Source organism: Dama dama, chromosome 1 (genome assembly GCF_033118175.1).
Source record: "Dama dama isolate Ldn47 chromosome 1, ASM3311817v1, whole genome shotgun sequence".
In the NCBI taxonomy this organism is placed as follows: domain Eukaryota; kingdom Metazoa; phylum Chordata; class Mammalia; order Artiodactyla; family Cervidae; genus Dama; species Dama dama.
Window position 1 is genome coordinate 64,871,229 of NC_083681.1, and position 23,079 is coordinate 64,894,307.

General features: G+C 41.1%; 1 protein-coding gene across 2 annotated transcripts in view; it reads left to right on the forward strand.

The window, feature by feature from the left end:
* Nucleotides 1-23,079, forward strand: part of TRIM44 (tripartite motif containing 44) — a 110,821-nt gene that overhangs the window by 49,821 nt on the left and 37,921 nt on the right. For both annotated transcript variants that reach the window (XM_061151967.1, XM_061151958.1), the window contains one exon: nucleotides 5,514-5,533. In XM_061151967.1, coding sequence (XP_061007950.1) covers nucleotides 5,514-5,533 — 20 coding nt within the window. The remainder of the gene's footprint in view (nucleotides 1-5,513; nucleotides 5,534-23,079) is intronic.

Below are 23,079 nucleotides of genomic sequence, written 5' to 3' on the forward strand. Positions count from 1 at the left end.
TTTTTGATAGCCAATTTAATTTCTTTGATATAGACCTAGTCAAATTTTTTCATCTTACATTGCTTTGAAATGTTAAAACTGGTTGTAATTTTCAAGGAATTTGTCATTTTCACCTAAGTTGTTTTAGTTTTTAGTGTAAAGTTGTTCATATATTTTCTTGTATTTTTTAATTGTCCGTAGTTTCCAGGGACGGAGGAGCCTGGTGGGCTGTCGTCTATGGGGTTGTACAGAGTCGGACACGACTAAGGCAACTTAGCAGCAGCAGCAGTCTCTAGAATAGTAACCCATCTTTCATTTCTGATACTGATAATTTTTTATTTTCCCTCTTTTATCCTTGATCAGTCTAACTTATATTTCATTAATTTTATTAGTCTTTTTAAAGAACTGACTGTTGGATTTGCTAATTTTACTCTTTGTTTTCTATTTTGTTTACATCTACTTTTTTCCTACTCATTTTGAGTTTACCTTATTCTTTTTTCTGTCTTCATAGATTGTGGATTTTACTACTTTCTTCTTTTATGTAAATTTTTAGAGCAATACATTTTCCTCTAATCACTGTTGAATCATACAGTTTGGTTATGTTGTGGTTTCTTTATCATTCAGTTTGAAATATTTTTTCATTTACCATGTGATTTCTTCTTTTTGTTCATTGATTATTTAGGAGTATATTGTTTAGTTTCTAAATATAGGGCCTTTTCCTACATACCTTGTTATTTCTAGTTTAGTTTCATTGTCAACAGAGAACCTATTCTGAATGAGTTCAGTCATCTAACACTTACTGAGGCTTGTTTTATGACCTGTCATATGGTCTTTCTTGTTGAAAGCATATGCACACCTAAAAGTAATATGTATTCTGTAGTTTGAAGTGTGGTGTTCTTTAAATAGCACTTAGGAGTTCAGATAATTTATGTTTTTACTTATTTTTATGCCTAGTTCTATCAACTGCTGAGAGAGGGATGTTACATTTCAAGTATGATTAGGGATTATCTATTTCTTTAATTCTGTCAGCTGTTCTTCAGATATTTTGAAGCTCTATCACTAAGCAAATACGTATTTATGATTATTACATCTTCCTAATGAACCAGTCCTTTAATCATTATGAACATTCCCTTTTTCTCTATTAATGCTCTGTCTTGATATCTGTTTTATCTAATGTTAGTAAAGCCAGTCTAGTGTTATGCTTACTGTTTTTGTGGTTTATCTCTTTCCATTCATTTGCTTTCAATCTGTCTGTATCCTTAACTTATGTCTCTTATAGATAACATGTCTCTGGGTCTTGGTCATTTATCCATTCTGGTAATCTCTGTCTTTTAATTGAAGTGTAATGTCCATTAACATTTGATGTTATTATTAATATGGTTAAATTTAGGTCTACCCTTGTATGGTTTGTTTTCTATTTTTGTTCTTCTCATTGTGTTTTCTTGCTTTCTTTTGGATTTTTGAAACATTTCCTTGAATCCCATTGTAATATATCCATTGGCCTTCTCGCCCTATTATTTTGCATTATTTTTCAGTGGTTTCTGTAAGGATTATAGTATGTATCCTTAAATTTTCAGTCTACTTAAAATTAACTTTTACATAAAGTGTAAATAGCTTGAAACTATATAGGTCAATTGACCCTCTTTCCATATCCTTTATGTTTTAGTTGTCATATGTATATAATTTATATATGTTATAAACACTGCAAGACAGCTATAATTTTAGCTTAAAACTGTGTTTTTAAGGAAATTAAGAAGGAAAAAGATAATTTCATATCTGTGTGCTTGTGTGTGTGTATGTAGTTTTTATGCACGTTTGTAATAATAGTTGCTTAACTCTAAATTTACTTAAGGTTGTTTACATAAACTTAAAGCAGTTAATTTTATGGTATTAAAAATTATACCTTGATAAAGCTGATAAAATTATGTCTAGGTGTCCTACCCACCCAAGTGCTATTTGCTTTTTTTTTTCATGAAGATTATTCTAAAGCCAGCAAATTATTTGCCAGTATAATATATAGCCAGCAAAATATATAGCTAGTATATTTATTTGATTCCAAGTTAAGGCCTTATCTTTGAGAGTATGAGTTTGCTCTTTGGAGTGGAATGTCCTATTTCTGGCATAAACCATACTCATACTGTTTCACTTATAAGGTCCAGTTTCAGTCTGTTTTTAAGTGAGGAGGATAACATTTGAAGAAAGTTGAATGTAGAATCCTTGTTTTATGTAGTTTTTTTATACCATTTTTAAATTGAAGTATTACAATGTTGCATTAGTTTCAGGTGTATGTCAAAGTGATTCAGTTATATAAATATATCAAATTTATATATATAAGTGTGATATATTTATATAACTGAATCACTTTGATATATATACACACATATATGTTTATATATATATATATATTCTTTGCCAGATTCTTTTCCATTATACATTATAAGATATTCAATATACCATTCCCTGTGCTATACAGTCAATCCTTATTTTTTAATCTATTTTATATATACTACTATATATCTGTTCCTGGAGTAGGAAATGACAACCCACTCCGGTATTCTTGCCTGTCAAATCCCTTGGAAAGGGAAGCCTGGGCAGGCTGTGGTCCATAGGTCTCAAAGAATCAGACACTACTGAAGCAACTTAGCATGTATGCAAGTATGTATCTGTTAATTCCAAGCTTCTAATTTATGCCTCCCCACCCCTTTACCATTTGGCAACCATAAGTTTGCTTTCTGTGTCTGTGAGTCTTTTTCTGTTCTGTAGATAAGTTCATTTGTACCACTCAGTCTGCTATTGAGGAAAATATTCTGAGTGAGGCTTGGCCTTTAAGGATGGGAATTAGCTCTCAGAATAGGAATGGGCATTTCAAGTAGTGGGGAGAGAATGGGCTCACCTTTTACTCGCAAGATTGCTAATCCTCCGAATGTCTGCTGACCTCTTCAAAATTGCCTTATATGTATGCACATTTGTTCTTGCATTCATTTGTTCATTTCTTCAAAAGTGAAACTCTCACCCTGTTTTTCCCATGCTTTTTGATAGTGATTACTGTTGTTTTAAAAAATAATCACTTACCTATAGGCAGCAGAAATGGATGAATGAAAGCAAAGCCCATCTTCTCTGTTCTTTCACAGTATCCCTAGAAATGTTATCAAATAACATTTCAGAGAAGTACAATAATGACCACCATTTGTTGAGCACTTATGCTAGACACTTGCTTAATGTTTTATATACATTTTCTCATTTAATGAATCCATGCAGCCACCCTGTGAGGTCAGAATTAGGATTTCCATGTGCAGATGAGGAAACTGAACCTTGGAAAAGTTAAGTAAATTGCCAAAAGTGTCACTGTTGGAGTTGAAGAGCCAGAATTCAAAGCCATGTTTCTCTAACTTAGAAAGCCTGTCTCTTAACCATTATACTAAGATAAGTGATTGTGAAGATTTCCTCTGAATCATGGAAGGACGTTTGGATACTTTTTTCCTTACAGTTCTCCTAGATAATTATGTTTTAACACCCAAAGATAATTGGAAAATTGTATTGAGGTTTAAATATGTCATTGATAGTTATGTAGCTCATATTAAATTTAAATTATATGGATTTTTTTCACTAGATTATAGTTCCCATAAGACATGCCATTCAAACAGACGACAAGAGAAGGTTTCCATCACCCCATACCCTCCTTCCACCACTTGCCCCGCTTCTCATTAGTTGATTAGCACCCTCAGCAATAGTGCAGATTCCTCACAGGCTTCTAAAAATGTTCTTTTTTATCCAACGTCCAGTGCATAACCTGTTGAGAATCACCTTTCTGACCGCAGGTGTCCTTGAGAGGCTTGTGCCCTGGCAGTCTCCCGTTACCTCTGTTGCATTACCAGCCCCTCCAGCCCACCCACACCACTGCCACCCCCACATCTCCTGCCCAAGACATGCACATACACATCCCCATTCTCTAGTTTCACAGAACTCAAAATTCCTTAAACCTGCATTTTATAAACTGCGGTGGCTTTGCTCTTGCTATTCCAGTGCCCTCCCTGTTTATCTTCTGTTCTCAACCTGGGAAAATCCTTCCTATTCCCCAAGGGGCAGTATAAGTGCCACGTTCTCTGTGGAGCCTTCTCCCCTTCTCCAGGAGAGGCTGTGTTTATCACTTTTCTTCTGACTCTCCGAGCATTCCGTGTACATCTTTGGTAGCACCCTTAAGACATTTAGGCATAGTTCACTTTCTATCTAGTTCCCCTGCTCCAGAATGGGAGCTCCTAGAAGGATAGATCATGAGGGGTTTTTTGTCTATTATCTTCAGTGCCCTCAAGTAAGAGCTTCTTAATGAATCATACTGAATTGTTAGTGATATTGCTAATAACCTTTATTAAGTGCATTCTATGTCTTAGGCACTGTGCTTGGCATTTGTACACATTATTTCACTTAATTTCATGCTTACCCTATATTATAAGGAGAGTTTTTACCCCTATGTTACTAATTAGAAAATTGAAGTTAAGAAAGGCAAAATAATTTGACCAGGGTAGGACAGCAAGCAAGTGATAGAGTCAAGATTTGAACCAAGTGTCTGACTCCAGAGCTCATTCTCCTTTATACCTATAGGATCAATCAGTCAATCTATCCATTAATCAAATAAGTTCCTGGGGAGTTATCTCCAGCTAAGAGATACAGTCTCTATTGAAACCAATCCTGAATGACTAAAGAGGAGGACATCAAAGATACTGTCACCAAAAGGATAAGTGAGGTCCCTTGGAGAAGGCTTGAGTGTCATTTGAAAAATCTTGTTTGGTCACAAAAAGAGGCTCAAAGAAATCTACTGTGATCACTGATAAAGTTAGGCTCACAGAATACAGTACCTGGAAAAATCACCATCACACATCGCTTTTGTGAAGGGTGGATGAGAAGTAGAGAAATGTCATTGTTTGGAGAATGGTGTGGCTCATCAAATGCCAGAACTGTCCTTTTACAAAGAAGATCGAGGTCCAGATTAATTAACTGGCTTGCCCAAGGGCTCATAGCTAATAAATAACGGAACTTGGACTAGAATTCCAGTTTCCCGAGTCCCAGTTTAGAGCCTTTTGCATAGTGTGCTCTCTTTTAAAGCTTCTGTATTCATGTTTGGAGGGAAAAGATGCTAGGCCGAGGCCGAAGTGAGCCTTTGAGGGGAACAGCTTGATGCTTTTGGAGCTGGTCAGCTTTTGCCAGAGACCCGCTGCTATTTTGGGCTCTCACTTTGCTCAAAACTAAATACTGCCAGCCATACAAATAAAGGGCAAGGCTATTATTTAGGCCTCCTAGGTCTATGCATTCACTTCTCTGCTTGCAAGGGCAAATTATTAGTTCATCTCTGCTGGGTAGTTTGAACATAGGATTATATTAGCCCTTGTCTTAGCACTTAGATGTCGACTAGCTTGTCTCTGTTGTAATGAATGTACAAGCTTTGCTTTCAGATTGGGAGAGAAGAGGGAAAACAAAAACATCTCAGTCAGTCTCTACTGATCCTGATTTCTCATGTTGTTTCTTTCTGTTTCTTTCAGGGCGACGAGGAAGGACCCGGGTAAGATCACATTACTTTTGCTTATGTGTTCTCAGAATTGAAGTAGAGCGACATTTGTGGCCTTTGAAGGCCCCATGAAATATGCCAGCCAAGGAGCAGCACAGATAAGTGATCTCCATCTTAGGCCAGGGGCTTTGCAGATCTTATTTTGTAAGATTCCCATCTCCCCCCACCATCTATGCCATTTCCTGTCTGTAACCTTCAGATAAAGATAAGCTTTAAAGTATACAATGACAGTAACTCTGCTTTATTCTGTAGCACATTCCGAATACCTTGTTAAGACCAGTAGGTACTATATTTAAATGGTAATTAGGTATCAGGTGGGCTGAATAGATAAACTTTTGCATTGTTCTTCCTTGATTGGAATTGGATTGCTTTAAAAAAAAAAATTAATGGACTCTAGATCCAATATTCTTTATTTCTGACCTATAACCTTGTGTCTGACTCAAGACAGCTATACAGTGAACCCAAGGTCATAGGTATACAACACTTTGTTTAGGAAGAAAAAAATGCTTCTTTGTGCTGTTGTTTCACCACATGAGATTTAAAAGTGCATTTTTTCCATTGCCGCTGCTTCTTAGTAAACCTGGACTTTGGTTTACTTATCTTTGCTTCTTTCTGCTCAGCAGCGAGAACGGGCTCTAGGCAATGCTGTAGCTCTGCTGTGAACACAATCAAGGGGCATTTGTACAAAGTAAAATGCAATGTCCAGATGGGCTCCCTCTGTCACATGGGATCCAGGACTGTTAAGGCTGGGAGTTGTCAGAAAGATCATCCAGGCCACTGCTATTCAAACTTCAGTTTTAGTAGAAACAGCTTTTTTTCAGATGGGCCTTGGGTAGAGTGTATACAAAACATTTTTTGTCTGGTTAAAGTTGGGGCCACATCTACCGGTGAAACTTCTCTATTCCTTACAATAGACCCCGAGAGGCTGCTGCACAAACCCAGGGTTCCTGAGGACTCAGTTTGAAAATCACTCATCTAATGCAAGCCTCTCATTGAAAGAAGCTAAATGAGTTGCCCAAGGTTACCTCACTGGAGCCAGGATTTGCTCCTTCTTTGCCTTTGTTTACAAATACGGTTCCTTGTTTTTCCTTCTCCCTCCACACATCCTGAGCCCGTCTCGGTGCCAGATGTTATCCCACGTCTGTATTTCCTGCTGCTTCCTTCCCTGGGACTGTAGTTCTCAGCCTAAATCTCATTCCTTGTCCTCTGTGGCTAATGGTACAGCCGCCCCCGCTTTAAACCCAGAGAGCTTCAGGGGATCCCTTCAGATCCCATCCTCCAGCCATCCTCAGGAACAGGCTCCCTTTGTGTTGTGGTTCATTTCTTTCCTTCCTTCCTCTCTCCCTGTCTCTTTTTCTCATGACCCTACTGTGTGTCAGGCACTGTGCTATACACTGGGCATATGTGGAAACTAAGACAGACATGGTCCCTGCCCTTGCGAGTCCTCAGTCTAGTAGGAGAGACAGGCACATGACCGGGCACTTGCGGTCTGGAGGAAGTGCTGCGATTAAGTGAAGTTCAGGCTGCTTTAGGAAGGGCTCCTGAGACAGTCTTGGGGAATAAGGGGAGGCTAACCAGAAAAGGTTTTCTGTAAACGGAGGTCTGAAGGATGAGCAGGCAGTCAGAGAAGAGGCAGAGACAGGGCTGTTACAGGGACAGGGAACAACTTGGGTAATAGCTCTAGACAAGAGAAGAGTGGAGGAAAGAAACCAGAGTCCGGCTCACTGAGGGCCCTTATAGGCCTCCTGAAGTGGGAGGGCATTAAATAACTTAAAACATGAATTAGCCTGAGTAGATTTGCATTTTGGAAGTCTCGTCTGCATGCTCATCTGCATGCAGAATGGGAAATGGATGGAAGGTATTTCAGAGCCTGGGAGACTAGTAAGATCAGGCTCGTGATGTTGGGAGCCTATATCAACATCTTCTCTAGTTATTGACCAAGTTTTCACCATTTTACACAGACCTCTGGTCTAAACCAGAGGTTTAGACAAACTCATCAGATTATCTGTAAACCTTTGGTTTAGACAGACTCCACCTCTTCTCTCAAAACTAGCTCTGGCTCCTTAAAATTCAGACAAAGTAGAGTCCTAGACATTTTCTTCCCGAGAGAGAGGATTCAAGCAAGACCAATATAAAGAAAACACTTCAGCCTATGTAGTGTACATATTCTGCACATAGAAATGGCATTTCTGTCTTGTGAGCGCCTGGTTAGGATGGACATGTTCATCTTGTCTTTATGACCACATACCAGAGTCATGTTGACCTTATGAAGGGACCTAATGAGGAGATTAACTCCCTTCAGAGATACTGTTCAGTATGAGATACTGGCTTCAGAGTTAATTACAGATTCCTTCCTGTCATTTTGACAAGATAGTGGTGAAGTGTTTAGAGTTTCTTTGGGCTTCCCTGGTGGCTCAGTGGTAAAGAATCCACCTGCCAATGCAGGAGATGTGAGTGCGATCTTTGGGTCTGGAAGATCCTTGAAGGAGGGAATGGCAACCCATTCCAGTATTCTTGCCTAGAGAATTCCAGGACAGAGGAGCCTGGCAGGCAGCAGTCCATGGGGTCTCAAAAGAGTCAGACACAAGTTAGCAACTAAACAACAACAACAAATAGGGTTTCTTTACTAGCAACCAAGATATCAAGCTTTCTCCCTCACGCCAAGCTGCCTGCCATGGATGTCAGTAGGGATCTGTTGGACCGGGACTTATTTGGTAAAATGAGCACTTGAAAAAAGCGTGTTCCAGTATGGCAGAAAGAGGAGTCAAATTTTCCTTTTACCCTTTAAATTCCTACCTGGTTCCATTCAGTTTGTGTTGAACTACCATTTGGCTCAATTTATTCCAATTAACACCTCAGGGCAGAGTGCCTTTGATCTGAAATTTCTCACATTTATGATATACACTTTACCATCTCAGTAAGCCAGAGTTTTGTTCCAAAGGCTTCTGTATTGCTGACAGTGCTAAATGAGTTTGATGTGTGAGGAAGACAGAAGGAAGTGTGGGTCTCCCCGCACGGGGGACGGAAGAGACATGAATCTGGAGACGCTGTGTTCCAGGTCTGCTCGGGAGTCTTACACCTCTGTCTCCTTTGCTAGTATTCTTACCACACAGCTCCTTCCCCTTTCTGCACAGAAGTCCAGGGAGATTGGATTCCAACCACTCTCTATGGTGGTCGGAACAAAGGAAATATCCTGTCCTTTTGAAACATATTTGTCTGAAATAGATCTATATTTTCCTCCATTCCTGCCAGCTAGAGTCTCCCTGCCTTCACTTTTGACTTCCCAAGCCGGTTAGATTTGAGGTGGCCAAGTATTCGTGCTTTTTGGTCATGTCTGTTCCTTGTTCTGAATTCTATTGTGTACTTTTCCTGCTAGTTAATAACAATGATGATCAAAGATACCATTTTTTGAAGTTTTACTGTGCACAAGTGTTTTTTATATACTCTCTTAACCCTCATATAAAGCTTATGATGGAGCTATTACCCCACTTGTAAAAGAGAGGAAATGAACACACAGAAAGATTAACTTGCCCTGGATCACACAGCTAGTAGAAGCAGAGCTAGGATTTAAATCTAGTCTGGTTTCAGAGCCCACGCCCTCATCCATGATGCGGACTATCTCCCAGGGGCCAGCCCACTTCTCTCTGTGACCCTGAATGAAAGGCATGAGGATTCACACTCACTTGTCAGAGTATCACTTTGATCTCATTCCTCTAACCTGGGAATTCTTACTTGCATTGACGTTCAAATGTTGGCCTCTGTTTTCTGCAGGCTACTTTTCCTCTCCTTAGCCTCTGTCACTTTAAGGGGCTATTTCTTCATCTCATCCTCATACAATGTGCCCTGAGGGTCAGCAATAAAAGGGGTGCTTTTAGACTCCCTTGGGAGCAGGCAGCCAAGCCTTCCTTTGACCCTGCAGAATCAGCTGCCATTCTTGGTAGTCCCTCTTCAAATCCATGATCCAGTTATACAGATGACAAGGATTCTTGGAGGGAGTGAAGGAACAGAAGTCCTAATATGTAGAACATGGATATTAACCACTGTGGAATCACCTTTTAAGAGGGTATCTTTAAAGCCCAGAGTGATTTTTTTTTCCAAGCCAAAGAAAAAAAAAGCAATTTACACTTTTGGCAGCAATTTTCTGTCTTCTCTATGCTATTATGGGAGATCTTGTGTTTGCTCCCTCACAGATTGGCTCCTTCTCGACTCCTGCTGGAGCCTGCTGAGAAGTAATATATATTCAAGGAGAGGAGGCGGCAATAGGCTCTGCTGCCTTGAAAGCTGTTGTGTAGTGGGAGGAAGTCAGAGAGGGAAGGACCCTTAAACTCGTGTGTTCTGAGGAGAAATTAGCAAGATCAATATTAAATTTTCATTTGCTATTGAGATTTTCTCTGATTTTTTTTTTTTTTAACTAAAAGGAAAATGGCTTTTTAAATAGTAACAGCCATACGAGGATTTCTGTAGAATTTTTCATCTTCAGAGCTGGCTCTTATTCAGGCAAAGAGCTCCCGCTGAGATCAGTGTGAGTCTGACCATGCTGATTCTGTGATCCAACAGGCAGTAGTTCTGAGAAAGTAGGAGCTCAAGGAGAGTCAGCAGACCTACCTTCTGTTCTTGGTAGGGGACCGACTGTGCGACCTTGGGCAAGTCGTTTAACCTCTTTGTCTCTGTGTAGCTGGGTTTTATTTTCCTGTAAATACTAGCCCTTCTTTGCCCTACTCTGCCCCCAGTTTTTGGGAATATAGTGTGTGCAGGAGTACGGTTATATATCAAATGTGGAATGGAAAGAATCTGCTTATAGCAGATTATGGATTCTATAATTTGGTAGAGTTTTTTCCCCTATATTTCTCAATTTTGTTTCTTTAAAAATTTTCTTGGTTCTATATATTAGGTACTCTTTTCCCCCATGCCCTAAAATAACAACCATATGCCTGTCCTCAGATCTGGCATTTCTCTTCCTAATTACTTAGTTTGTAGAGATAAGAGGGCACTAAGTCAGTGATACACTTAGGTATCTTTTATCCTCTGATGGTAAATTTGTGGTTTGGTATTTACATTGCCTTCATTTAAGAAGACCTAAGTGGAAGCCAAAGAAAATGGCTCTGATACTTGTGACATGGAGTGGAACTGTCAGGATTGCCTATTATCCTCACGTGGGGCTCTAACATCTAAGTTGGTCTTCAGCACAGAGAGTGTCTTTGCTGTCACATTTCCCTCTTGTGGAACCTGAGCTGACTTTGTTTTCCTCTGCTGATGTGAATTGTTTATCCTCTCCTCACCCGGATGAAGGATGAAGCCATGAAATGCATTGTCCTGCCTCTCTTTAATAAAAGCAAGCCTGCTTCCTAAAGTAATTGATTTTCATATATTTGCCTGTGAGAGCCACAGCTTTATTTTATTCTGTGCATATTGCCAATAACCAGAGAATCCATTCACAGCTGGAAAACTCAGCCAAGGTGACTCTAGCTTATTCTACCTACCTCACAGTAGCAATACTAGCTTGGAGCAGCCTGCCTTTTTTGGCTTCATAATGCTAACAAAAAAAGGCCCAGGAGGAAGAGACCTGGATGTCACTTTTCATAGTGTGGTTTTATGCTAAATCAACTTTGGTTTGCCATCCAGTGCATAGTTATGATGCTTGGCAGGCTTACCTCGTTTATATGTTTGACCTCAGAGCTCATCAGAATAACATTCACTTTTAGGAGCTCTGTTCCCTTATCTCTTTAGCAAGTAAAATTGGAGAGGAATTTTTTCATTCGTTTGTTCAGAAACATTTTCAATTGTCTATTCAGTTGCCAGGCCCCATGCTAGGCCTCAGAGATACGATGATGAAGAAAGACTTTGGCTCTGTATTTGAAGATCTCAAAGTCTAGTTCAAAAGAGAGAACTAAGTAAACAATTTTAATTTCACATGTAAAGGCAATATAGTAATTATAATTATTATAAAAAAAGCATTTATTGAATGCCAACTATGTTGTTGATGCTGGGAAAGATTGAGGACTGGAGGAGAAGGGGACGACAGAGGATGAGATGGTTGAATGGCATCACTAACTAAATGAACTTGAATTTGAGCAGACTCTGGGACATAGGGGAGGACAGAGGACTCTGACTGCAGTGCTGCAGTCCAGGGGGTTGCAAAGAGTCCGACACGACTTAGCGACTGAATAACAGTGATGTCAGTGATGCTGTCCAACCAACTCATCCCCTGCTGCCCCTCCTCCTTCTGCCTTCAGTCTTTCCCAGCATCAGGGTCTTTTCCAATGTATCAGAAAGTACTTTAAACATTTTTTTAAATTTCTCATAGCAGCCCTAATAAGTGGTTAATACATTATCTTCATTTCTCATCTGAATGAGAAAACCAACTTGCAGAAAGGTTCTATGGACACTAACAAGGTCACTCAGCTGAAAAGCGGTAGAGCCAGTATTCAAGTACTCTGATTTGAGACTGCGGGCTCTTGACCACTACAGTACAATGATTCTCTACAATAAATACATTGGATGTAGAATCAGGTACAGCTAACTCCAAATAGAGAATCAGAAAAAAATAGCGTTTGTGCTGGCGTTGAAGGATGGGTGTAGGGATTAGCTTTTCTAGACAGACAGGGTAGGAAGGCCATGCAAGCACAGAGATCAGCATTTCTGAAGGCTCAGAGGGATGTAAACTCTTATGCTGTGTGGGGAAGGGTGTGTAAGTGCGTGACTGGCCTGAGGCAGGAGATGGGACTAAAGGGCGGCTGAGTCTCCCTTGTCCAGGGTCTTGTGTGCCATTTGAGGCACCAGATGGTTTATACCACTTCCTGCTGGCTTTGCCTCTTGACTACAGCAGTGCCCTCCCTTCTCATAGAAGAAATGGATGGACTTTTGAATCGTATGGGTCTCCTCCTGTAGTCATAGCTCATGAATTGTTATGTGTAAATTGTTTGCTTTTTCTGTGCCTCGGTTTTTCCATCAAATTGCACATCTTAAGCTATACTGAAAGGACAAGTAGTTTATGAAGCATTAAAAGTATTATCCTTTTGGGTTTCTCCTTTTATATAGAAAAGCAACTGAGATATAGTTGTAAAAGGAAATTGTTTGTTTTTATCTTATTTATACCTGTTTTGACAGCTCCCACCTTCCTCTAACTTAAAGCCAAATTTGGAGAGTAGATACCTGGTTCCTTCTAAATTAATGGAGATAAGGAATACTAAAGAACCAGCACTTTCCAAACAGATTTAAGACTCTAGATGTTTCTTAGAAGCTAGTCAAAGAACTAAATTGATGTCACAGGTATCCCTGAGTTAGATCCAGTGCTGAATAGTCTGGTTGGAGCTTAATTCTCTTCTTCCTTGTTTAATCTTCATAAACATTTTGGACTGGCTGTTAAGGAGTCACAAAACTCCAGTCTGTGTTTGAAGAATAAGTAAATCTGATGTCCTTGGTTCTGCCCCCTCCTCACCCCTGGCAGCCACAGCCACATGTCATTAACGGTGTCTTTTTCATTTTAGGAGAAACCTGCTGGTCCCTAGCATCTTCTTTCCTACTGCCTCTCAGTGAGAGGCAGGCAAGAGGTGGATAATTCCCTTTCCCCAGTAACTTCCAAGGAGCCTTCCTTTCTCTGTAGGCTCTGTATGGTTGAACTGCATTCAGCACTTTACCCAGAAACCCACAGCAGGTGTCTGTACCAGATGCTGGGAGCAGAAGCTGGTGTGTTTTTTGTTTGGGGATTTTTCTTTTCAAGATGGTATGAAGTTTTGGAGTCACTGCGTGCAGGTTTCTTTAAAACGAGAACTACAACGAGGAAACTTCAGAACCTGAAGGAGGTGGCCAAAGGCTGAGCTAAGACTGGGGTATCCTAAATGGTGACGTCTTTGCCAAGGAACAGTACTCTTGTGCCTGTCCTATTTGGACCTGGGGCCTGTGAGTGGTTGTAGGTTCGTTTAAAAAAAAAAAAAAAAAAAAAAAAGAGTTCTTTAGCCAGAAGCAGGGGTGTTAGGAAAGAAAAAGACTTCCTTACATAAATGCCTCATTCCTGCACTCCTAGCACCACTACCAATTGTTCCCTGTAGATTGTAATGTGGTTGTAAAACAGAAAAGTGTTTTGTTTCCTTGGTGAGTACATGTCTCCTTCCCCCCCTGGTTCTATCAATTCTATTTAAAGGAAAGTGAGACTGAGCGTGAGAAAAACAGTAGAGAGAGGGAGGAGCTGACAGAATTACAGAGAAGGTAGGCAAAGAAGCATTTCTCAGCTGTCCCTGGCTGCTAGATGCATCGGTTCAGATGCTGTGGGGCAGTGTACCGTTTTATCCTACTTCTCAGGTACTGCCACTCAGACAAGGACCGGTTAAAACCCACCTAGCTGCCAACTTTGCCCTGACTTTCAGGGCTATTCAGGATTAGCACCTAAGCAGCTGTCATAGTGATACCTGCTTATGTGTTGTACCTAAAATAGGAGTCAGACCTACATATATTATTCCAAAGCTTTAAAAAAAAAAAAAAAACTCTGTTAAATTTAGTTATTCTCATCCCCTTTTCACAGATGAAGCAATTGATACTACAGGAAGTTCTTAGGCCATGGTCACACAGTTAGAAAGGATTAGAACCCAAATCTGTCAGGCTTAAAACTCTGTGCTTTTAACCTGCACACTATACTCTCATTCTTAGGAGATGGAAGATTCGTATCTTCCAACATCTTGGCTAGCAATAAGTAAAGTTAATGGGTGGAATGGTGACAAGCCATGAGGGATTTGGCATTTTTATCAGAAAATGTTGTTTCCCTTTTCTTTATTGAATGCCAGCAGCAGTTTGTATGAGGCAGAAGTCGAGGTGGAACTTGCCAGGAAACTGCCTAAGGTGGAATGAGCAGAAACTTCTCTCCCCAGACAGGTAAACATTGGTTTGCTCCCTGGCTCTTGTGGAGCCAGCAGCTGCCATCGCCTCTTCTGAAAGAGCCACTGTTCACCGAGTGGCAGGTGCGGGCCAACTGTTGTCATGACAACGGCAGGAGAGGCAAGCAGTTTAATTCCAGAACTGATAATTAACTTGGGGGTGGGGTGGAGGTGGGGAGAGAAATGGGGGGATAATTGTTTCAGGAGGGGAAACTTAGCAATTACCAGCAAGCTGCACAGATAAAAAGGCCAGGCACAGACGCCCCAGCTCAGCATGCCCCTGGAATTCAGCACTCATCCCTTCTGGTTAGGAATTTTTGATAAATGAAAATGAAGGGTCGAGTCCCCAGCCAATCGAGACTCTTTAAGTACCAAATAAGGAAAAAGGAAGTTATGTAGGCTGTAAGAAAGAAATGCAGGGGGCCAGATAAATGACTACCCTAAATGACATCACCCAACCAGCAGCAATCCAGAAATGCTATCTAAACTCTGCAGGGGGAATTCATGCCTGGAGATAAAACAAGACCCACAAGGCACACCCATTGTGAGCTTCAACTTCTGTGGATGGAGTCCGGGAGAGTGGCTTATTAGAAAGAAAATAAAAAGACTTACAGAGGTGATGAACTTGTTAAGGTCCTTGATCATCATGGCTAGTCATCTATCAACTCCTCAGAGACTGCAATAATGAACGTGAGCTAAACATTCCACATGGATCATCTATCTCATTTAATCCTTACAACAGCCTGGGACAATTGTGCTGGTATTATTCTCATATCAGACTTACACATGTTCAGTGCTTTACCCAAGGTCACAGAGCTAGTAAAGCAATGTACTGAATCCTATTATCCTATTAATTTATGTGTTTTTAAAGTAAAACCTATAGTACTCTGTGGGGATGTCATGGTCCCAATCTAGAGTAAAATCAGGCTTAAGTAGATACAAACAGTTTACAATAAAAAGGAAAATATTTTTTTCCAGTAGAAGAAAGATAAGCTACAAAATAAAAATTACTAGATAAGCAGTGCTGGAGAATGTCCTGTCGTGGGTTTGAGATCTGTCAGACTCGCGGTTCACAGATTAGCCCTGTGTCACAGGTCAGCTCGGATCAGATGACTTAGGTGTGAGTCAGGATTTCTTCCAGACTTGCTCTGTGGCTCAGGGCAGGTTAAGGCTTGGACGAGGGGGTGACCTTGCACAATGCAAAGTAACTGTCCAAAATCCTCTAGTGACCGATGTTCACCAAACTTCCATGCCTCATGTGTTTTTCATGGGAAACTGCCATGGTGTACAGCAAGACTCCCTGTATTCCAGAGCGTGTGTGTGTAATGCACATACATGATATGAGAGAGAAACAAATAGGGTTGGCGGTGGGGGGCTGTGGAGACGGAGAAAATGCGGGGAAGGGAGAAAGAAAGATTTTACTTTAAAACAGTGAGTCTCAGTGAAAGGAGAAACATGGTGTTCATGTAGTACTTAGAGCGCATTGTTCCAGGCATTGTTCTTTGGTGTGCAGAATACAGTTTTCAACAAAGCATTCATGGTCCACATAGCCCTCAAAGAGTTTATAGTCTAAAATCTCAAAGACTGAAGAATGTAAATGGTATGTAATTTAAAAACACATCTTAAAGAAAGCCATTAGTTCTTCTCTTAAAACCTATTACAAGAACTAAAACTTGCCCAGTCCTTCTGGCTAGTAGGAAAATGTGTAAAAGATAGAATACAAGAGAGACATAGATTGATAATCACTACTTAAAACTATGAGCTTCCCTTCAGTTTTTCAGAGGTTTGACAAACTAGTAAGTTGATGTTGCCTTTGCAAATGAAACAATTAATATCAAAATTTGGGCGCTCGACTGACATAATAATTATGCTGGAAAATGTAATTTTGTCTGTATAATGGAAGCGGGATTACTTCAAGGAGATCTCATTAATGTTCGTTCATCTACAAAAAGCAGTGTAACCTTTCTTATTAGATTATTGCAGGGTCATGATACAAAAGGCATTTGGAATAATTCTCAGTCTTTTGTTCTAAGAAAATAAATTAAACACTGTCTAGGAGTCTAGATATGGAAATTGAAATCATTGAAGACAGAAAAACAACGTAGTCACTCATTCTGAATTTACATAACCTTTTTATTTCTGTAGGTTTCATTCCACTTATCCATTTATTAAAATAAATTATATCCAATGTCTGTTATGTTCCAGGCAGTGCTAGATGTTGAAACTGTCATAGAAATCAAAAGCCAAAACAGTTCCTTTTTGCATGGTGCTTACCTTATAGCAGTTGGTCTCTCCTCCCCATTTCAGAGCCATACATCTATTCTCTGTTCAACTCTCTCCAGTCTTAAAGAATCAGCACCGTACTAAAAAGATGCTCGTCACGTGCAGTTATAAATGGAAATCCCCCAATCCTGGGCTTCCAAGTGTATTAGACTGAACACTGATTATCTGAGTTGTTGACTTAGTCTCTTAAACTAAGGTTCTAGGGTCCAATAAGTCTGGCAAATGCTGCTTATTTACCCAGCTCCTGAAGTTCCATAAGTACCATGGCATAATAAAGGCTTTGAGCACTCCTGTAAATAGTAAGACTTACTTATTTTGTTTAACCCAGCATTCCCAAACTTCTTGACCATAAGGATCTTTTATCCCCTATCACATAAATACCCTTTAGCAACAGTGTTCCTCATCTGGAGGAATGTGGCTCATCGTCCACTAGATATTAAGAACTGTTGCTGATGAATTGCCATCTAGAAAGAGGGTATAAAAAACGTAAGACAATGTAGAAAGAGCTCACATCTCTCAGGTTGAAATCTTGTATTTTTAAAAAACTAGGTCTTCTGAACCATTTCTCTACTATTATTAATATATGTCCAATACAAATGGGAGTGTAGCTATCAGAGGTTCAAATAATGGAAACTGATACACGATCCTGGGAAAAGAAAGTCTGGAGAAGGCCACTGGGAGTTTTTTTAATTGGCATGAAAATGAAACTCGGATGTCCATGATTCCTTTCAAAAATAATTTATCTATCATAAATCAGTTTTTTGTTCTTCTGGTCTTAATAACATAATTCCTTTCACTCTTTAACAATAAAAAAGTTGTAATTTCTACATATCCCAAGCACCCAGCATATTATGTAGTACAGAGTAGGCTCTCAGGTATTGGTTGAGTGAATGACTGAAACAGACAATGACAAGGAATGTTACTAAATACAGAGCAATACAGAAGAGTGCCCTTTTTCCAGTTTTAGGTCAGTGTATAAAGTGAGTGTATCCTTTTGTCATATGATAGTACCATGCTTAATAACAAGTTGAGGGAACCAAGAAAATTTATATGTATAGAAGTATCTTTCAAACTGTTACATGCTGGGTCTAAGGAGTTGTCCTGTTTGGTGTTTTGTTTTTTTTTTTAATCCAGTGATCATGGAAGTGCTCAATATTCTGTGTGTCAGAAATTTCCCCAGATGACCCGGCCCTAATACCAAGTGGATTATACACCAGGATTGCAGTATTCTGACTTAAAGAGAGGAAGGCCGTGAGACTATGATGTCAGGTCTTTGATAGAACTTCTCTGTCCCTCAATTTTCTCATCACTCATTTAGGGGGCATAGAGCACCCATTCTGTCTGTATTAACGATTAAGTGAGAGAACATATGTGAATAATAGTATATAATAAATGCAAATTAGAAATGTAAATGATGCTCTGTGCCCTTCATAAGTATAAGCATTAGACAAGCAAAATGATATAAAGTTAAGTCTTTTCATAGTACTATTTAAGACATAACCTGAGGTTCATATATGAATTATTTAACTAAACATTTATCAGAAGTAACAAAAGAAACAAGCAGTTCACCTTTGATTCAGTACCTTTACAATTTACATGGTATACACAGGTGGCTCAGTGGTAAAGAATCCGCCTGCTGAACAGGAGATATGGGTTTGCTTCCTGGCTTGGGAAGATCCTCTGAAGAAGGAAATGGCAACCCACTCCAGTATTCTTGCCTGTGGGCTATAGTCCACAGGGTCACAAAAGAGTTGGACTCGACTTGGTGACAACAACATAGACATCTTGTTTCCTTATTCAAACAAACCTGAGATGTAGTTTTGCTTACCCCCATGTTACATCGATGAGAAAGTGATCTGTGAAAGTGATGAGGAAGTGATCTGTTCAGGGTCACCCAGCTAGAACCAGAAGCGGCAAGAGTCAGGACTTGCAGTGAGGCCTTCTTGTTCTCCGTCCCGTACCTTTGCCCTCACAGCTGCTTTTGTTCAAAACATCACTCTTGCTTTTCTCCTCCCTCCCCAGCATGTTCTACCCTTGACTTCTCCTTTTCAGTGAATGGCATCATCATATCTCAAGCCAGTAACCTAAGAGTAATACTCAGTATCTCTCTTTTCTTCACATTCCACATCCAATTAATCAGTAAACTTTGTCAGATTTACCCTCATCTATACATCAAATCCAAGGACTCCTCTCCTCCGCCCACTCTCCATACTGGTCCAGGCCACGTAATTTCTCTCCAGGCATTCTGCTGTCATTCCATTACGGCCACTGTTACTCATCTTTCCCCTCCGTGTAACCAACCGCGCCCGCCCCCACCGCCCCCGCCCAATCCATTCTTCATGTAGATACTGAAATGTTCTTTTGGAGACAAAGGAAGTCATCTAACTATTCAGAATGCTCCAGGATGAAATATATCATGTCTGGAGTTTGCTTCAGAATCACCTGGAGGAAGAGGACCTATAAAGGCACACAGGAGGGGGTTCCACCATCCTCACGCCCGCTGTTCACCCCCGTGCTCGCCGCAGCCACACAGCTCTCTCAGTGTCCTTCAGGTGGAAGGGACGGTCCTTCACTTCAGGGCCTTCGTGCGTGGGTTCCCTTCTGCCTGGGTGTTCCTCCTCAGATCTTCACACGGCTCATTCCCTCTCATTATCTAGGCCTCAGCTGAAATGTTGCCTCTTTGGACCTTCCTCGCTTCCTTACCTGCTTTGGCTTTCTGCTATACTTGTCACTACATGAAAATGGATTATATATGTAACTTATTTTTCCCCCCACTGGAAGTAAATGTCATGAGGGCAAAAGCTTTGTCTTTTTCACCGCTGTCCTCTCAGTGTCTGGAAAGTGATAGGCACACAGTTAATTTGAATAAATAAATCGCTATGCAAAACCTGTTTTCGAAGTTGTGGAGAGAACTCTGGTTTGGAACAGGAAAACCTTAGACTCACTGGATCATGTCCTCAGCCTGTCACCTCGCGCAGGGCATTGACCTTCAGCCGTTATTTGCAAATCTGCTTTTGATATCCGCCAGCAGCCTGTGAGCTTCTGAACGGTGGCAGCTACACTTGGTTTTTCTTCATCTCAGTAGGAGACATAGCAGGTCTGTTAAACTATTCGCTAACTGAACACACGAGCAATACTTAGCCGTGTTCCAGGCTTGGAAAATGACTGACTAGGGCTCAAGAGCCCTCAGCTATTCCTTAGATAATAACGATCATGGCCATAATAGCAAACGCTGATAAAAGGGCCTGCCACAGGCCAGGTGCTGTTCTAAGAGTTTTATGTGTCATGATTTCATTTAATCCTTTTGACGGCCCCATCGGGGTAGAGGCTGCTACTGTCCCCATTTTCCAGACAAGGACAACTAAGCACAGAAGAAGTGAATAGTTTGCCCAACGTCGCATAGCCAGTGAATGATAGAGAGCCAGGGTCTGAACCAAAGGCATCTGGCTGTGGAGTCTGTATTCTTAACCAACTCTTTCTTCTGCCTTTGCAAATCCTCAGTGTAGGCTTACAGCAAGATAGATAGACAGAAAAATAGATGATTTAGTAAATAGATATTTAAGAAAATAAAAGTTTGGCTGTGTGTATCTGCTCTAAAGAGGGCTTTTAATCTAAGTATTCAAGGCTAGTTTCTTGGCTCTTTTCATTTAAAGCTGCACATCTGCCCCATCTGCTCTGTGTGAGCCTTCTGAGAAGGGCAGGGATGCAGCAGCGAGAGCTTTGCGTGGAGTCAACTATGCTCTCAGGACCATGGGGAGATTCGGACGGCGCCCGTTCCCTGTCCTTGGCAAGTGATGGGCTGCAGAGGTGCCTTCAAGTCTGTGGCCGCCCTTTTAGCTGCGGACTTGTGTGCCTTGTGATGATGAAGTTGGACAACAGCGGCCTGTCTGAGCCAGCAGTAGTACAGGCCGCTGTCTGGAAAAGCAGGGTGTGAACTCACATATATCATCGTGAGAGAGTTCCCAAAATAAACGGGGTTTTTGTGCTGACTCTTGCTTTTCCAGCTGAGGCCCGACTGTTTCCTCTTTCTTCTCTTAAAACAATCTTTCTAGAAGGCGTTTCTCTTCCTACCTGCCTTTGAGTGACAGGGCTGACATCTGAGAAAAAGGAGAAGTGATCTACTTCTTTGCAAGTTACATCTCCATCAGACCTGAAAGTTGTTTAAAATTCATTCTTTGCCTCTGGAGCTCTTGAGTCAAGGTGAGGAGTACTCAAGTCAGCCTTCTGACTCCATGAGAACTGGAAGTAGGAAGAGTGAACTCTTGTCCTGAATCAACCAGCATCAGTCAGTAAAGACATCTTTAGGAGGGACTCTGCCTGCAACTAAGGGGAAATGGAAGAGGAGGTTATATGTGTGTATTCCACTATTATATATAAATAAGGGACTTGGACATCGTGGATTTTGGTATTGAGGGAGATCCTGGAGTCAATTCATATGGAAGAATGATGTAATATATGAAATAATCAGACAGCTTTAAGATAAAACCCTCATTAAAAACTGAATGCGTGTTTTATACTCTGTCACTGTAAGAGTTCAAAGAATCAGTGTGATGCACTGGGTAAAGAATACAGGCTTTGGGGTCAGAGGTTCTGGGTCTGAATTCTAGCCTCATCACCCATTAGCTCTATAACCTTAGCCCTACTATTTCAATTCCTTAGGCCTTGGTTCTGTCATCTGCCAAATAGAGATGACAACAGTATCTAAAGTTAAGATTAATGCGAGGACTAGTAAGATCATTCAGTTAAAAAGAAAAATTCTTTTGAGTGCCAAATCTGAGCTAGGCACTGTTCCGGGTGCCTGGGATATGGAAAAGGCCCCTGAAGTCTCAGTGGCGACAAGCCTTTACCTCTGTCACATCCTGCATGTCCCCTGTGGATCAGCTTTAGCTCTGCCCCCTTCTCCTTCATTCCAAGACCAAGGCTAAAGAGCAGGCCCGTGTGGCACATGCTGGCCGGCAAAGGGAACAGAGCAGTGGCAAGACAGTGCAGCTCACCCCAGAAGAGCAGGGGCTCACTTTTGAGGCGAGCGACAGAGGGAGAGAAGAGTCCGGAAGGCTTGCAAGATGAGAACATTTTTGTGGTGATTCAGATGAAAGAGCTTGACGTTCTAGGCTTGGATTAGAAGAGTGGCCATGCGGAGAAAAGAATAGGTGGGGGAAACGTGGGTATGGGACTGGCAAGAACTTAGCGAGTGGCCGCATTTGAGAATAAAGGAGGAAGATGGAACTCAGTCAGAAGCACTGGCTTCCAAGCCTTGCTCTGCCGCTACCTACTTATGTAAACTCAGGCAGATCATTGAACGATTCTGGGCTTTGAGTTCAACGTTTATAAAATGAAAGGCCTGAGTTTGATGTGGCCCCTGAGGTTCCCTCTAGCTCTGTCCCTCTCTGGCTCTAAGACTCTGAAGTCTCTGACTTAGGAGATCACAGACCACTGGGAGTGGTGCTCATGGGAGGGAAGATTGGCTTAGAGAGAAGGTGTTATAGTTATGACTCCAGTTTGCATCTGTCTCAGACCATTGGGTTGTGAGCCTCTCCTCTTTGACTTTGCTTAGAGCCCTCTTTCTCCTTGGCTTCATTTTGAATCCAAAAAGGAAATAAAATTTCTTTTTCATCTCCAAAGTGGGGTCCTTGAGGTCATGGGACTAATGTAGCCTTACGGATAGTGTTCCTCCAGCATCTTTTGGTATCCTGGCATCTTTCTATGCTTCCTTCAGCATATTTCATGTTATGATAGCATCTTCACAGTGTCAGCCTGGGAGTCTGTTTGAGAGGAATCCTTATCCCCCCTGCCCCAGCCTGTCACATACCACATATTCACAGAATCAGAAATTTCTGCCACTCTTCCTCCCTCTCAAGGGCGTGCTTCACCCTCTCTTATCCTGTACTCACTCCTTCCCTTGGGAAGAGGAGTAACTTGTCTGATTGGTGGGAGTCTGGCAATTATTTGACCTCTCCTCTCAGTTGCACAGGGTAAATGTGTTAACAATCACTGCCCTGAAAAGACAGCGTGGCCATGTCTTTCTCTCTTCTCTTTTGCTTTCTTGAACCACTGGGTTCAGGCAGGATGGACCTTCCTTGCTCTTTGCTCTCCATTAAAATAAGCAGACTAGGAGGAAATTATCTCTTCTGGATGCAGATAGGTCTTTGTTCCAACTTCCCCATCAATGACTAATTAAGTAAATTAAGTCACTCCTTCCCTGGAATTCAGATGACTTTAATTTAGTGGGGGGCTTCTTCCCTGGTAGCTCAGCTGGTAAAGAATCTGCCTGAATGCAGGAGACCCTGGTTCGATTCCTGGGTTGGGAAGATCCCCTGGAGAAGGGATAGGCTACCCACTCCAGTATTCTTGGGCTTCCCTGGTGGCTCAGCTGGTAAAGAATTGGCCTGC